This window comes from Crocodylus porosus, unplaced genomic scaffold (assembly GCF_001723895.1).
Source record: "Crocodylus porosus isolate Cpor-Errol unplaced genomic scaffold, CroPor_comp1, whole genome shotgun sequence".
In the NCBI taxonomy this organism is placed as follows: domain Eukaryota; kingdom Metazoa; phylum Chordata; order Crocodylia; family Crocodylidae; genus Crocodylus; species Crocodylus porosus.
The window spans coordinates 46,943,332-46,960,442 of record NW_017728948.1 but is presented as its reverse complement, the minus strand read 5'-3'; the positions used below and the strand labels follow the sequence as shown (position 1 = coordinate 46,960,442).

General features: G+C 43.4%; 1 protein-coding gene across 1 annotated transcript in view; it reads right to left on the bottom strand.

The window, feature by feature from the left end:
• The window catches only part of SLC30A9 (solute carrier family 30 member 9), an 80,660-nt gene that overhangs the window by 57,334 nt on the left and 6,215 nt on the right, over positions 1-17,111 (bottom strand). The window contains exons 3-4 of the mRNA XM_019553023.1: positions 11,780-11,842; positions 1,194-1,293 (exon numbers count right to left, since the gene is read on the bottom strand). Coding sequence (XP_019408568.1) covers positions 1,194-1,293; positions 11,780-11,842 — 163 coding nt within the window. The remainder of the gene's footprint in view (positions 1-1,193; positions 1,294-11,779; positions 11,843-17,111) is intronic.

The window sequence follows — 17,111 nt, the reverse complement described above, 5'->3', positions numbered from 1 at the left end:
GCTGGGGTCATTTGACCCCAGTACTCTTTCCTGCCATGGCAGGGGGTCAGACTAGATGATCTACTCAGGTCCCTTCTGACCCTACAAAATACGAAACTATGAAACTATGACATAAAACTTAAATTTAAGGGTTTTGTGAGTTTTTTACTTAAAAGTTCAATAGCAATAAAAATTGTAACAAGCAATATTTAAAAGTTACTTTTGTTGGTCAAATACAAATGCAAGTCACTCTTCAGACAATAAATTAAGAAACATTCCTTCTTTATCCTCTTTGGTGGCTACCTGTTTGGAAATTAAAGTTCACATGACACTAGAAAAAGCTAAAGAGATTAGCTCCAGTACCCAGGTGACATACTATTATTGAAAAAATGGGTGTGTCTCAGGCTACATTAATACTGTTGCTGTGGTGTTTAGCTACCAATTTCTTGCTTTAACAGATATGATTGGTGCAGTCCCATAGGAGACAAATGATGGGGTACAGTTACGCTAGCTCCAAACTGAAGGCAACATAACTGCATTTGCATAGTGCTTCTTAGAATGGATTTTATATATATATATATATATAGGTGATTTTACCCAACACCTCCAGCTAGGGTTTACTCCAGACTTCCAAATCAGTCCATAAGCAGGAAGATGGGTCACAGAAAGCACCATGTTAAGACAGGACATGCCCACTTCACACACTGACTCCCATCGCATTATTGCAGCATGATGAACGGACTAATCCATTCTAAGAAGCACTATGCAAACGCAGTTATATTGCCTTCAGTTGGGAGCTAGCGTAACTGTACCCCATCATTTGTCTCCTATGGGGCTGCACCAATCATATCTGTTAAAGTTGGGTAAAATCACTTTACTCTACGCTATATATATGGGGAGAAGGAGAGAGTAAAGTGATTTTACCCAACACCTCCAGCTAGGGTTTACCCCAAACACACACACACAGTAAAGTGGTTTTACACACACTCTCTCTCTAGGAAAGAGAAAGTATCAACCTAATCAAATCAGTCAGCATGATATAATTAACTTGAAACTTAGCCACCTTTCAGAAGATATGCCAATCTAGACTACAATGTCATACATACATTACAACAGTGCTATGCCATTCATATGCACCAGATATCATTTTTGAAAAATATCTTCACAAATCAAAAACATCTAAACAACCATAATTTCAACTCAAACTACTGTACCTGGATTTAAGACAAAATTCATTTATCGCTCTCACTCCAGTGATGAAATTATTCTGTGTATATTTTGGTCCATACTCTCTCTTTTTAAGGACTGCTTTAACTTTAAAAACAGAAAAAGAAAAAAAACAAGAGAAAAAGGCATAGTATTATTACGTGCAACTGAAAGTCATTTATGGAAACCACTATAGCAGAAAGATTTTAGGGGCAATTTAGTCCAACCTGAAATATGGGGTCCCCCCACCATCAGCTGAAAACAAACTTTCAAATTGTTGTTCCTGCCACTAATTTTGAGGTAGAGAAACAAAATGACAGAATTCATGGAAAATGGTATACTGCCATGCACAGTAAACAAGGAAAATTATAAATTTGCTCAAACTGGAAATAAATATTCCTTAAGAATAGAACGTAATTAATTTTGTCCTTGAATATAATGAAATATTTTTCACAACAAACATATTAAAAATCTACGGTGTAGCAGGTCACTGAAGGCTTGGGATGTTAGAAAAATAAATTTGTTAATTTCAGTGACTGCTGTACTTACTCGTATATAAAACTAGGTTCCCCACCGAGTCAACATGGGGGAGGGTTAGACTAAATACTCGACCAGTGGCAGAGGGTTAGACTAAATTCAAAAAGAGGTTGGAAAAACACCTGTCTGGGGTCGTGTGATCCCAGCATGTGCTCTGGCCGGTGGCGGGGGGGTTAGACTAGATGATCTGGGGTCAGGTCCCTTCTGACCCCAAACTACTATGAAACTATGAAAGAGTGAAGAGAAAGCTCCTCCATCTTATATTTACATACAAGGAAATCTCACTAAGTATATCACCTATCATTAAGCTGCTGCCAAAAGCAGCACATACTCAGCAATGAAAACCAACTATGAAGTTAATTAAATGCAGCCAACACTGAGCATGACTATAAAACACATGGTTGATATAGGACAAACATACCAATGGGAACTACCAAGTTGGGAACCACTGTACTAACCCATCTCTTTTTAGACTGCAGACAAGCATACTGCAGACCCACAGCCATCCCTTTTTTATACTCAATATAAAAATAAAAACAAAAAAGAGTTAGCTGCCAGTTCACGTATGCCAGTCACTTCCAGACTTCTGATCTGGCAACTAACACTTCATGGCCTACTACCAGGCTGTAGCCCAAGAGTTGTTTTGTTTTTTGTTTTTTTTTTGCACCAGTCCTGGAAGCACTGCAATACCAGGTCAATGCATGGAGTGGACGGAGCACAGTCCAGTTCCACCAACCAATACCAAAAAGAATCTGCTCCACATGAGCGCGGAAGGAGCTCGCCTACATGGTCACGCTGTTTCCCCTGTAGCCCAAGAATTGTGGACCTCTGGGTTAGTATAACCCCCCTAAATAACACATGTAATAGCACCCATAGCATGTAGTTCCCCATAGCACTGACTCTTTTTCCACTCATGGTGAGCCACTACACCGAATACCTTTCAACTTCCTCTTCACTCCCACAGCTGAGCAGAACCTTCCTGTTTTTAAACCAGCCTTAAATGTCTGGCAAATATTACTGAACAGGACCCTATACAGCTTACCCAGAATCTTCTTCTCATCCCCCCTCAGCTACCACATATGATTAGTGTGGTCCCACCCTCCATGAGATGGAACAAGACCAGACTCATCTGCACAAAAGTCTTTGGAGTACCCCAGGACTCATGACAAGAACACCCAATGCCAGTCATGAGTGGGGGGGCTAACTGGCACATGGGTCCTTTGTTGGGGGGAGGAGGGGGGATCTAGACCAAGCACACATACTAAACAGTGCTGAGCTATGGGGCTGAAATGCTATTAACTTTGCTGTGGCCTAGCCCAATGAACTACATGGAAATCACTGAGCCTTTTGGCTTTGGATTAACGCCATGCATAGTTTGTACTATATACCAGTAGGTACAGAAGTGCTGCTTAAGAGTGGGTTATGGAGTACCTGTACTAAAGCTTGCAGCAGGTTTAAAAAAAAAAAAAAAAAGAGTAAACTGCATCTGTTCTGGATAAACTAAGTCTATGGGTACCTGTAGTTGCTTCCTATATGCAAGTTACTACAAGCATGTTTATTTTTAGGTTAGTCTTTTCAAATTTGTTCCTCACTTCCATGTGCTCAGAGAGCAGAATCTGAATGTAAGGAAAAAGGGAAGAGGCTGCTAGGGAAAGAAGCTGGGGTGAAGGGCATAGGCTGAGGGCAAGAGGGTGACCTGATCCCTCATATTTATTTTCCTTCCTGTAGCAGTGGGAAGGGGACAAATTCATGGCAAACCTCCAATAATTAGAGGAGGAAATAATTATACCTGGAAAAAATAAGTACATAGGTTGTCCATATATAGAATCTAATTATTGTAAGGTCATTTTATAATCTGGATCATTTGATATTCAAGTAAATACAGCAATTCCTCATTTAACATTGTTACAGAACAGACCTTTTCATCTTTTTAAAAATAAACGAGAATAAAACAAGCTGTATTTTTGCGCTTTACCTACTATTTTCCAGAAGTTCTCTCTCCAAGTTGTATTTTGCTATGCAGATATGTAACACTTAAAATATATATTCATGTAGATGATAACAAGATGACACTAACCAGTTGTACGTATTTTAAATGCAAATTCAGCCTTTATTGATTTATACCGTTGCTGACTGCTCTTTGGTACATACATAAACTTCTTTAGACTTAGCTCACTAATAACCATAATATTATTTATGCCAAAAAGATATTACACACATAGCCATGAGATACCCATTACAATTACTGAAAAGCATTAGGGCAGAAGGTAGCACTGGCCTGTGCCTTAGAGACTAATCAGTTTAGAGAAGCATGAGTTTCCATAGGTAGCAACCTTCTTCATCAGATGCTACAAATGTAACTTAAGTATTAAAGAAAAACACTTCTCTGAAAACATACAAATAAGATTTCCAGTCTAGAAGAAACTATTGTAACAACCTGGCCTCATGCCTAATAGAATCTCACCCATTAATATCTGCAACTAGATACCTTTCTATAGACTTCAAATTACTAAGAATTGGCTACATTTCATAGTAAAATATTCAAAAGACTAAATTACACTGTTAAAGATCCATCTTTTTTTTCCTCCAAATTCTGAAATTTTCAAAGCAAAAACGGAGTGGCTGATACTAAGCAACTCATAAGCAAAACAGATTTCAGCGTAGATTTACAAAAATAATCTGGCACATTTCTAGTATTCAATGTAGATTAAAAAAGAAATGGTGTTATTAAGTACTTCAAAAGCATTTTAGAATACATGAGGCATCACTCTTCAAACCCACAATGCATTCTGTTGTGAAAGTGACAAGGCAACAGCTCTAGTAGAAGAGAACCTCTCCGCTGGGTGGGTAGCAAATGAATACGGACATCTGTCAGCTAGGTTGTAGCTCCTGTGTTCTATTTCTTTTATTTTTGTTTTTAAACAAGTCCTTAACTTGTTTACTAACCTTGACATCTTGAAAAAATAAAAACAATTCTAGTTTATGTTTTTCCTCAAAAGAAATGCAGTTAATAGCAGCAAAAGGGTAACATGTTGACACAACCGTTCCAAAAAGCATCAGAGTATCAAAAACATATCTGAGTATGTTCACAAAGAATTACAAAACAAAAAGTGGTAGTACTGAAGTGATGTTGTAGCTAGGACAGTCCAGGAAAGGTGTGAAAAGCAAAGATTTTTGTGGGTGGTATCATTTATTGGACCAACTGGGCACATCTACATGTAACGTTACTGTGTCATACTGCCATAGCATAGCACTCTCAGGCAAAAACCGTGATGCTGTAGCTACATCACTGTAGCGATGTGCTCCTTCAGTACAGCATGTTGCTATGGTGACAGCAGCTAAAAATAACTCTGCACGTGCAGGCTGTTACTGTGCCATCATTTTGTATTTGTAAAAAGAAGTTCTAAATGATGGCGCAGTAACAAGAGCATTGTAGGGGCATGTGTAGATGTGCCCACTGTACAGTTGGTAGAGACATGGAACCCAAAAGCTTGTCGAAGTATCCAAACCTGAAGAAGGTACCTGGAAAGCTGGTCTACGAAACAGAAAATAGACTTAAAAAAAAAAAAAAAGGCACTTTTAAGTTGGCCTTGTCATTACACCACACTAGAAAAACTTTACACACTTAAATAAAACTATCCAAGATTATGAGGACTTTAAGGTTAGACTATCCCCTTAACAACACAGATTAACAAGTGCATTGTTACTTAGGCTATGGGCAAGTATCCATTTCTAGCGCTGCAAATTTCTGGGAAAATTTGCTGTGAAGTTTGCTGGGAAATATGCAGTAGTAGAAATCTTTCCTGAGAAAGGGGTAGAAGTCCAACTGCTGGGAACTCACTCACCCCATGATCCCCTCCCCAAACCAAAGTCACCAGGGGGAGCTGCAGCTGGACTCCTCCCAATTTTATGAGGACTCCAGGCACAGGGACACACAAGAGGATTCAGGAACAGAGAGCAGAGAAGGAAGCTGGGCACATGTGTGGCCCCACACACAGGCGTGCCCCCTTACCTGACTGGAGGTGGATGCAGACGCAACAGTGGAGGCAGCAATGGGGACAGCAGCAGCTGATCCCTGTAAGGTTAAGTGGGGCAGAGGGAGCCGGCACAGCTGAGCTGGATCCGGAGAGGAAGCCCCCCAGATCCCTTTCAGTTGAGCCGGTAAGGAGTCACATGCAAACAGAGCACAAACAGGCATGTTCTGTAAGGGTGTGTCAGCATTTGGGCAGGCAGGCAAGCAGGAGAGGCCAGGAGGAGGAAGGCTATGGCAAAGGTAAGGCAAAGACACCGCACCAAAATAAATAAATAAATAAATAAATAAATAAAATAAAATAAAATGGTGTGGATGCAGAGTGCAGCTAGGGCCCCTGCCATGGGCCGGTGCCCACCCAGGGCTTCTCTGAGGCCTCCACCCAGACAGAGCCCACAGGGCCCTGGTGTCACCCTGCCCCCTGGCCTGCAGGGGATGCCAGGTGGGGCCGGGGATGGGAGCCCCTACACCTATCCCGCAGGTGCCCATCTTAGGGCCTCCGAAAGGCAGGTGAGGGAGCTCCAGGAGGAGGTTAGCAGGCTGAGGGGGGATCAGAGAAGCAGAGGATAAAATTGATTATTTCCTTTACCTGCAGAGCCAAGCACCAAAAGGAAGAACCCCAGAGGTGTCCTCCACATCAGAATGCCAAATGGTTCCCCTCCAGAGCCAGGGCTGCTCACAGCAATGCAGTACCAGTTCCCCCAGTCCAGCTGGGGAATAGGTATGAGACCCTGGCAGCATTGAAGGAAGAGGAAGGAGAGGAGGACACGTCTGGAGAGGGGGCCAGTCTACATGCAGAACAGGCTGAAGGAGGCAAGCTGACCCGGAAACAGAGACACCGGGTGCTTATCATAGGCAGCTCCATCCTGAGAGGTACAGAGGGTTCTATCTGTTGCTAGGATCCCATGGCATGTGAGGTCTACTGTCTGCCTGAAGCGAGGATTCAGAATGTGACAGAGATGATCCCGGCCATTATCCAGCCCACCGATGGTCCTAATCCATGCGGGCACTAATGATGCATCCAGAACAACCCTGATCACCTGATGAAGGACTACCAAGCCCTGGGGAGCAAGATGAAGGAGATAGGGGGACAGGTAGTCTTCTCATCTGTCCTTCTACTGAGTGGATGCAGACGACGCCATGAGTTCTGCATCAGGGAGGTCAACCTGCAGCTTCGGAAATGGCATCTCAAGGCAGGCTTCAGTTTTTTGGACCACAACCCATACTTCAGGGCAAGAGACATGTTTGGGTGGGATAGGCTCCACTTCTCCCCTACACGTAAGCGTGTGTTCTCTTCCAGGTTTGCCCATCTCCTCTGGCAGGTTTTAAACTAGGTTGGTCGGGGAAAGGGGAAGTTGAGGACAGAGGGAGCCATGGAACACCGAACAAAGAACCACCCACAAGAACAGCCCAGCTAAGACAGGCAACAAGCACAAGAAATACCTAGGTAAGAGACAGGGGTCCAGACACGCCTGGGATTAGGGGGGGGCAGTGCATGCACCTTCAGGAGGCCTTAAATGCCTCTACACTAATGCTCGTAGTATGCAGAACAAGCAGGAGGAATTTGCCCTCTTGCTAGCTAACACTGACCCAGACATAGTGGGGCTCACTGAAACTTGGTGGGATCCAACGCATGACTGGGCAGTAAACATCAGAGGCTACAGGCTGTACAGGAGGGATAGAACAGGGAGAAAAGGTGGGGGTGGGATGCTCTACATCAAAGAGCAATACACATCCTCAGCAAACAGCACTGGGTCAGAGAAGGGGCAGACTGAGGTCCTCTGGGTCTGTATACAAGGGGATCAGGGGGGGAAAGGGACTTAATGGTAGGGGTTTACTACAGGCCACCCAACCAGGGGGAAGAGCTGGACCAGGAATTCTCAGGTCAGATTGCAGAGGCAGTTAAGTCAAGGGACCATGGTCATCATGGCTGACCTAAACCATCTGGACATCTGCTGGGAAGAGCAGTCAGCCAGGTCTGACCGCTCACGTAGGTTCCTAGTCCAGTTACAAGATCTCCATCTAACCCAGAAGGTACACAGTCCCACAAGGGGAAGTGCCTTGTTGGACCTGGTCCTGGCCACAGGCAATGACCTTGTGAGTAGACTGCGGGTTCTTGACCACCTGGACGATAGCAATCATTGCCTACTGGAATTCACCATCCAGCACAGGGTGTCAAAGGCGTGCAGCAAGGCAGCAGCCCTGAACTTCAGGAGGGCAGATTTCAATGAGGTAAGGAGACTAGTCAAGGACACACTGAAGTCCTGGAGGGGAGGGGAGTTGGAAGTCCAAGAGAAGCGGTCATTCCTTAAGGAGACGATCCTCCAAGCCCAAAGGGTGACAATCCCAAAACGGATCAAAGAGGGCAGAAGTGCTCAAAAGCCCCCATGGCTCACCAAAAGCATCCCCAAACATCTCAAAGCTAAAAAGGAGGCATACACCCAATGGAAGGGAGGGGCCATCACCAAGGAGGATTATACCTCCATTGCCCAAGATTGTAGGGGGGCTGTTAGGAAGGTTAAGGCTGAGATGGAACTGGGACTAGCGACCTAGATCAAAGATAACAAGAAGTCCTTTTTTAAACACATGGGGGGTAAAAAGAAGGTACCAGGTAATGTAGGGCCTCTGCAGAATACACTAGAAAATCCGATGGTCACACCAGACAACAAAGCTAACCTCTTTAACAATTTCTTTGCCTCCATCTTTTTGAGCAGGGACTGGGACTGGGACTGGGACATCCCCCCCGTCCCCCTACTGGGATCCCTGATGGCCCCAGGGGAGGTGCTGCCAGGCCCAGGGTTAGTGAGGACCTAGTCAGGGAACTTCTGGTGGGTCCAGATGTGTTCAAGTCAGCAGGTCCTGACAATTTCCATCCCAGAGTGCTGAGGAAATTAGCAGAGGTCATCGCTGGACCCCTGGCACAGCTTTACAAGCACTCATGGTGCTCTGGCAAGGTGCCGGAGGACTGGAAAAGGGCCAATGCAGTCCCCATTTTCAAAAAAGGGAGGAAGGAGGACCCAGGAAACTACAGGCCCATTAGTCTTACCTCAGTCCTGGGGAAGCTGTTTGAGAAAATTATCCAGGAGCACATCTGCGAGGGACCAGCAGGGGAGATCACGCTTAGGGGCAACCAACACGGGTTCATTAGAGGCAGGTCCTGTCAAACAAACCTGGTGGCCTTCTACAACCAGATCACTAAATCCCTGGACGCAGGTGTCAAGGTAGATGTAGTCTTTCTGGAATTTAGGAAGGCCTTCGACACAGTCTCTCACCCCATTATCATTAAAAAATTAGGCGACTGTGGTGTCGATGCCTACACAGTCAGATGGGTCGCAAGTTGGCTGGAGGGCCGCACCCAGAGAGTGGTGGTAGATGGGTCTTTTTTGACCTGGAGGGATGTGGGCAGTGGGGTCCTCCAGGGCTCAGTCCTCAGGCCCGCACTGTTCGATATCTTTATCAGCGACTTGGACGAGGGGATGAAAAGCACCATGTTCAAATTCGCGGATAACACCAAGATGTGCAGAGAAGTGGGCACAATGAAGGAGAGGGACAGGCTACAACTAGATCTAGATAGGTTACAGGGGTGGGCAGGTGAGAACAGGATGGGATTCAATACTGATAAGTGCAAGGTACTGCACCTGGGGAAGAATGAACCAGCAGCATACCTACAGGATGGGGAACTCCCTTCTCGTCAGCACAGAGGCAGAAAAGGATCTTGGTGTCATTATTGATTCCAAAATGAACATGGCCTGCCAATGCGGGGACACAGTCAGGAAGGCTAACTGCACCTTGTCATGCATCCACAGATGCATCGTAAGCACATTCAAAGAGGTGATCCTCCCCCTCTATGCGACACTGGTCAGGCCACAGTTGGAGTACCGAGTCCAGTTCTGGGTGCTACACTCCAGGAGGGATATGGACAACACGGAGAGGGTCCAGAGGAGAGCCACTAGCATGATCGGGGGCAGCAGGGCAGGCCCCATGAGGAGAGGCTATGATATCTGAACCTGTTCAGCCTCCACAAGAGAAGGCTGAGAGAGGATCTGGTGGCCGTCTACAAACTGGCCAATGGGGACCACCAGACTATGGAAGAGTCCCTGTTCCCCCAAGCACTGCCAGGAGTAATGAGGAATAATGGCCATAAGTTGACTGAGAATAGATTCAGGCTAGATACAGAAGGCACTACTTCACAGTCAGGGTGGCTAGGATCTGGAACCAACTTCCAAGGGAAGTGGTGCTCGCTCCTACCCTGGGGGGTCTTCAAAAGTTGGCTAGATGATCACCTAGCCGGGGTTGTTTGACCCCAGCATTCTTTCCTGCCCATAGCAGGGGGTCAGACTTGATGATCTGCTCGGGTCCCTTCCAACCCTACCCACTATGAAACTATAAAATTTTCCTGACTGAGGTCCATGGGCCAAAGGAGGGCACAGGGAATCTGTTATTCAATTCCTCCTACGCACAGAGAATCCTACTGCACAGATATCTGTTCTAGCAACGAACTCTCTTGCAGGGCAGATCTTTCAGGTGTCAGACTGCAAGCTCTCAAAGATGTGGCATGTTTTCTACATGAGTAACTGAATATATGCCTGTACACTAGCAACTTTACTGGAAAAGTGTTTCTGCTGCAAGAATTGACATAATGCCCGTACATAGCCCTAGTAATATGCAGAGAAATGAATATTAGGTTATGACAGTGCTCAGCAGCCTATAGTCCTATTTTGCTAGATGCTGTATACACAAAGAGATCCCACACTTTGAAAAGATTTATAATCTAAATACTCAAAAGGTTAGGTCTTTTTTTTAAACCCTTTTACATTTAAAAACACAGCTAGTCATCTGTCTAGCTGTAATCCAAAGCCTGGACTTCAAAGATGTGACAAAAAGGTTTGGTGGGCTAAGTTCTAGTGGGCAGTTCTGGTGGGGACCTTTTTTTTTTTGGAGGGGATGGGAGAGGAGCAGTGGGAACACACTTTGCTGTAAAATAGTGCCGGTAAATGGCTTTGTCAGCAAAGCACCTATATGTTCTCTTCACCCCAGAAGCAGATGGCAATCTGGGCCTGGCAGCAGGCTGCAAAAGCTACTCTTCAATTGGTTTCCAATAATGTTATTTTTACTTTTGCTGAGCACCTGTTAGGACCTATCTTGAGTACTATAATTTTTTAACAGTTTTGTTGCCAGTACAGCTATCTGTCCCAGAATGATATTCTGAAAGAGTTAGAGAGAGAAAAGCTGCCCCAAGCAATACACAGTAGAGAGAAAGGAGTAGTTTCAGGAAGGACAGAAGTCAAGGAAGGAACAAGGAAACTGCAGCATTGCCATAAAGACTGTTTGGAGCCAAGGTGTCTGCTGGGCTAGTTCTGACACCCCCTTTGAAGGGAGGAAAAAATCCCATTCCCAGGAGCTGACCTGAGGCAGGGGTTCTACAGATTGCCAGGGACAAAGAGAAGTCAGGGTCTTGAGCCAGAGGCTTGAGAAGCCACACCAGGGCCAGCTTCAGGGGGTCTTCAGGAAAGGGAGACCACATAAGTCTGATTCTTGGGCAATCCCAAGACAGAGCTTCCTCAAAAGGGGCATGATCTATGACAGGAAGCACTGCAGGAAAGGTGAAACTTAAAAAGGATTTAAAGGAAAATATAGTATTCAGATTTATTAGAGTTTTTGTTCTCATGGAGAACAGAGAGGAAAGTTTTAAAGGAAGAAGTTGACTTACAGAAGTAACACTTACTAGTATGTTCAAGGTGTAATGAATAAATCAGCATTTTCTGGTAATACCTTTTTATAAAGATACCAAGCTATAACGTTATATTGAAGTGTTTTTTTCACAAATGTCATGCTGTTTACAGATGTATAGATTTTGTTCACACATTTAGAGTATAAAAGCCTAAAACTACTGTATACATTTAATAATTGAACATCAGAAGATCAGCTATTAAAAATTCATTTCATCTTCTAAAACATGCAGATATCTTATAAAAGAAACATAAAAATACAATGGTAAAGTTGCAAAACAATAATGTACAGTTTTACCTTTTACTTGGATTGAGTTTTGTGAGAAAGGTGTCTTTTGGCCTATGCTAGTGGTATCCCGTGCTGTAAAAAAAAGAAAAATAACCCTTACTTCAGAGAACTCTATCATTGTTAGAAAGATCAACAGATAATTGCACAAAGTTTTATTAGTATCATATAAATTTAAAAAATGGCAACTTTTAGTGGGTTTTGCTACATTTAGGGATATCCTCAGAAAGTGTTCTGTGTACTGCATAGTGCAAGGGTGATCAACCCCTGGCCCACAGGGCTCCTCGTGTCCAGAAATATGACACCCAGGGAGCAACAGCACCACTCTCTGGATATCAAATTTCCAGACTTGTGGGGAGCCCCAGTCCCTCCGCACCATACCGCGCACCCAATCCCAGCATACAGGGCTGGAAAGAGGCAGCATTGGGCCCCCAGGGCCCAATCTCAGCAGGCAGGGCAAGAAGGGGGCAGTGCCAGGCCTCAGGGTCCAGTTCTGGCACATGGGGCTTGATCCGGCCCACACACCAGACCCATTCCACTCACCTGGCCCATGGGGCCAAAAGGTTATGCACCGCTGATATAGTATAGCAACAACAAAAACAAATGAAAGTTACAATACGATACTCAAAGCCATTAGGAACCTAAGCTTGCACTATAAGAAAATGTCCATTAATCAAAAAAAAGTTTCTCAACTGCATTTTTACAGCTCTGGGAAAACTTCATGTTGAATTGTACCACAGGGTATATAGAGCAGGATGAGGATAAAATCTGCTACTGTACTTTGTCAGCAGAAAAATATCATAAATGTACTAGTTCACAGATGAAATGGCATCTGAAGGACTAAGAAATACTTTAAACAAAAACAAGTATTATAAAGAACACAGTACATGTTAATACTTACATTTCTTCCTATTTAAGTCACATTTTTGTTGCAACTGAACAGGAGCATTAACTGCATTTGGAATTTGAGAATATACTTATTTCTTATCAAAATATACCCACTCAAAATAGAGTAAGATCTAGAAGGGCAAAATGGAATGCTATGAATTTTCAGATATTAAGTCTCATTGCAAAACTATCAGCTTATGCTATTTAAGTGAGTTTTCTAATCACAAATCAGATGTGCTATCAGACAGTTCAGACATGTCTGAATACTTATTCTACACATCACCATCTTAACTCACTATATCATCAGACTAAAATCCTTAGGGTTTCAATAAATAGAACAAACATTTTGTTTTATGTTCTAGCACTGGATGTTTGCCATACATCTGCAGTCATTAGCAAAATTTAAATTAATTTAATTGAAACTCAAGTCACTTTAAAGGACTCAGAAAAAACTTAAGGATTTTTCAAGTAGGTCTATATTGCTTAATGAGACGCTCCTGATTTGACACATGATTTGAATTATTCAAAAAGTCAAAGACTCCCAAGGCTTCAGCTACACAACTGGTCTTTTAAATCAAGCAATTAGTTCTGGATATGACAGGAAGCAAGAAGCAGGTCTACTATGATCCAAATCCTAGAAAATTAGGGTTGGGAAGGACCTCAGGCAGTCATCTAGTCCAACTCCTTGCTCAAAGGAGGACCATCCCCACCTAGATCTTCCCAGCAAGGCTTTGTCTAGCTGGGTCTTAAAAACCTCCAAGGATAGAGATCCTACCACCTCTCTAGGTAACCTCTTCCAGGGTTTTACTACCCTGCAAGTGTAAAAACTCTTCTTACTATCCAACCTAAACATCCCTTGCTGAAACCTGAGACCACTGCTCCTTCTTCTGTCATATGCCACCGCTGAGAAAAAGTCTAGCTCCATCCTCTTTCAAACCCCACTTCAGGTAGTTGAAGGCTGCTATTAAATCCCCTCTATCTTCTCTAGACTAAATAACCCCAGTTCCCTCAGCCTCTTCACAAGCCATTTGCCCCAGCTCCCTTACCATTTGTGTTGCCCTCTGCTGGAGTCTCTCCAATGTGCCCACATATGTATTTTTGTGCAGAGAAATAACAGTAAGAAAGTCATGCACACATTTGCCTCTGTTACCTTACAATCCTAATTTCACATTTCCCAGTGAGTAAGACTAGAAAGGGTGGTGCCCATTTCCCTCCCCACCAGGAACCTATTGGCTAGGGAACTTACCCAAAAACAGAAGACCTGAATTCCAGCATGAGGTGATTTGAGTACACATCTTCCACACTCCAGGGAAGTGCCCTACCACCAGTTTGTAAGTTAGACAACTGCATTTTCTACTCCTCTTGCCCGATTGGCTGCCCAATGCTCCAACTTCAAACAGAAGTAGTAGTAAAGTACTCTTACCCAGACTGTCCTAAGCTGGTGGTTAGGACAATCTCCTGGGAAGCAAGGCATGCAGGGTCAAGTCCCACCAGACTAAGAATGTGCCAGACCTGGCACATCCAGGTCTCCAGCTTCCAGGTGCTTTAATCACTATGCTACTGCACAAAAAGGTTGGTGGCGGCACCACCACACCCTCTTCAGAAACCCATTAGATAGCTCACCTTAGACACAAGATCAGGCATTCTGCATCACAAGCGAATGGAGATTTCTAATGGATAGTTTAAGTGAAGAGACTAAAAGCTCCTGAGAAAAGCAAAATTTCAAATACACACCGGTCTTTAGCTTTTCCTACTGGCTACCTCCGTATGTCTCCAAGCTTTCCGAATTGCAACAAGAGAGGAGAGTGCTCACATCACAGCCTGGTCTACTGCAGTGCTTAGGTCCCTCAGAGTTAGAAAGACCTATAACCTAAGTCTCCTGCCAACAGGCTATTGGGCTGTTGTTCTAACCAACAAGCTAGTGGACAAGAGGCAAGCACTACCATAGGTGCCTACACATCAAGGTGGGGGTTTCAGTCTGCAAATCCCACTCTATCACAGATACCCAACTCAGAATAACCGGGAGATGCCTAAATGCTACCTAAACGTGCAAAATAGGGAGCGTTTCTGAAACCTCACCTTCTCTGCACTTCTCACTGGCTGGCTGAAGTATCCCCCAAACCTCAACTCAGCACACTGTGAATATTAGCAATTAGTCACCTCATTTAAAGGTTACTGTTAAATTCCACACACTTTAAAGTAAGGTTTGTGAGTTCCACCCCCAAAGCCAGACATGGAAAATGTAAGTTTTGGAGCACTTGGCATCCACACATTCAAATCCCTATTTGAATCTCTCAAAGGGTTTTCTTCAAGCTCAAAAGTATTACTTCCACTTTGGCCAGTCACACCGAGTACAATAATCAAGAACTTATTCACCGTTAGGGTAGTAAAGAGAGAGAAGTGGTTAGAAATAAGTTAAAACATTTTTGCTATTCATCTCATCATACTTAATACACCAAGCATTACTGACTTCAACAGGCACTGAGAAATAATTCTCTACATTGATAAGATGGTTTGGAAAAAATAAGGCAAAGATGCTTTTTAACTATTATTCAGATGCACATTCTAACAAGAAAGTTTGTCTCAATGACATTATTTAATGAAAGGTTAAACCATAAACTCTCACAGGGGAAAAAAAAATCAGCACACAAATGTCAAGATTTATACCAGAGTATTAAATATCCTTTTAAAATATATTACTTTGCCCTGAAGGCTGGACAAGAAACACAATGCATCAACAAAAAGAATGGAGTATGAGAATGCTGTTCTAAGCATTGTATTAATTTTACCAGTAAGAAAATGGAGGCCTAGAAAGGTTGTATCACTTGCCTAAAGGTACAAGTTTATGGAAGTACATATTTCCTGCAGCAAGCCTTGGAGGAAGCATCTTACTTTACATAATTCAAGGGAAGAATAATGTTTTGATTCACAAAAACTGGACACAGGCTAGTGAATGCTAGTGGGGGTGATCTATGCTGTCCTGCCATAACATACACATGCACACAGCCTGTGAGCTGCTGATGCAAGACTCAAAAATTGTAAGTGGAGGTGAGCAGGTCTATTTTACCCAAACTCTTAACTTTAGACTTTGTACCCTAGCTTAAATTTCAAAGTTACATTTTTAAAAACGCTAGTAAATTTAAATTATTGGTGTCTTCACAGTCTAATAGGGTCTTAAAGGGCAATACTGTACCATCTTTTGCACTATCTTCCCTTGTAGCAGACAGTTTGATTCCAGGTTTTCAAAGAAAAGGGAGTACTTTCAATTAAAAAAAAAAAAAAAAAAAGATTGTTTCCTCTCACTTTTCATCCCAGAGTCTTGCATATAAGCAATATTTTTCCAAAACAAGTCGTTTCCAGCACTTTAAAAAAAGCCCAACATACAAGAACTAACAGTCTTGGCCAATTACAGTTGGCAGAAGTCAAAAGTGGCTCCAGAAATTCACAAGACACTACAGAACCAGCCTACCTGCCACTAAAAAAATTGAAAAGCTAGACACAAGGAAAATATAAATTTAGCTAAAAAGTAAACTTTCATTTGTGGGGGAAAAAAATTGCTAGTCCTTATAGATGTGAAGACAGATCCCCATTCAGATAGCTATGCCAGTGGTTCTCAAACAAAAGGGTTACAATCTTTATGAATGAAGTTTCAAGTCCTATAGCCAGATCTGTCTGGAATAGTCTAAGCCAATTAGAAGTTGGTCTGTGACCCATGGAACAGTCACAGACTATGCAGTGCCATCTCTGTAAAAAAAAATGGGAGAAAGGATCCCAGCATCTCCGCTGCTGTTCGCAGCTTTTCCCAGCAGCCAGATATTTTTACTTTACCCAGTGAAGTGAAAATAGTAAGACATGATTGAACTTTGCTACAACTACTGGTAACCCTTAAGGCTGATGGGCTAGATCACTTCAAACTAACTTTGCCTCTGTTCCATGATTTTCCATGCAAGTTGGTCTATTTACTGAGAGAATTCCCAAAGCAAAGACTCGAGAAGGGGTACAAGAGCAAAAACACAAGACACCCCCCCACCATCACCAACTTTCACGGTCCAAATGATGGTACAGGAGTAGCAAAAAACAAACAAAAACACATTCATACAAGAAAATAGGGCAACACTGAAGTCATCGTATACCTAACTGGCTTAAGACTGATAAGAAAATTCAAGCAGATGAAGGGGACAACAGTCTGGTAAAAATTCATACAGCAAAAATTGCCTATGAATTATCCCGTCACATTACATTATTTTACATTACTGGTTTAACATCTCTAAAGGGTGAAACGGTATATATGCGTGAACCAAAGACTGCGGAGCTGGTGTCATCGGGAAGGCTTTGGCTTCCATGACCACAGCCCGCGCTTTGGCGAGAGGCAGCGAGCTGCTGGGAAGAGATGGCCTCCACCTCTCTCCCCTGGGGAGGAGGCTCTTCTCAGCCAGGCTAGCTAACCTGCTCCACC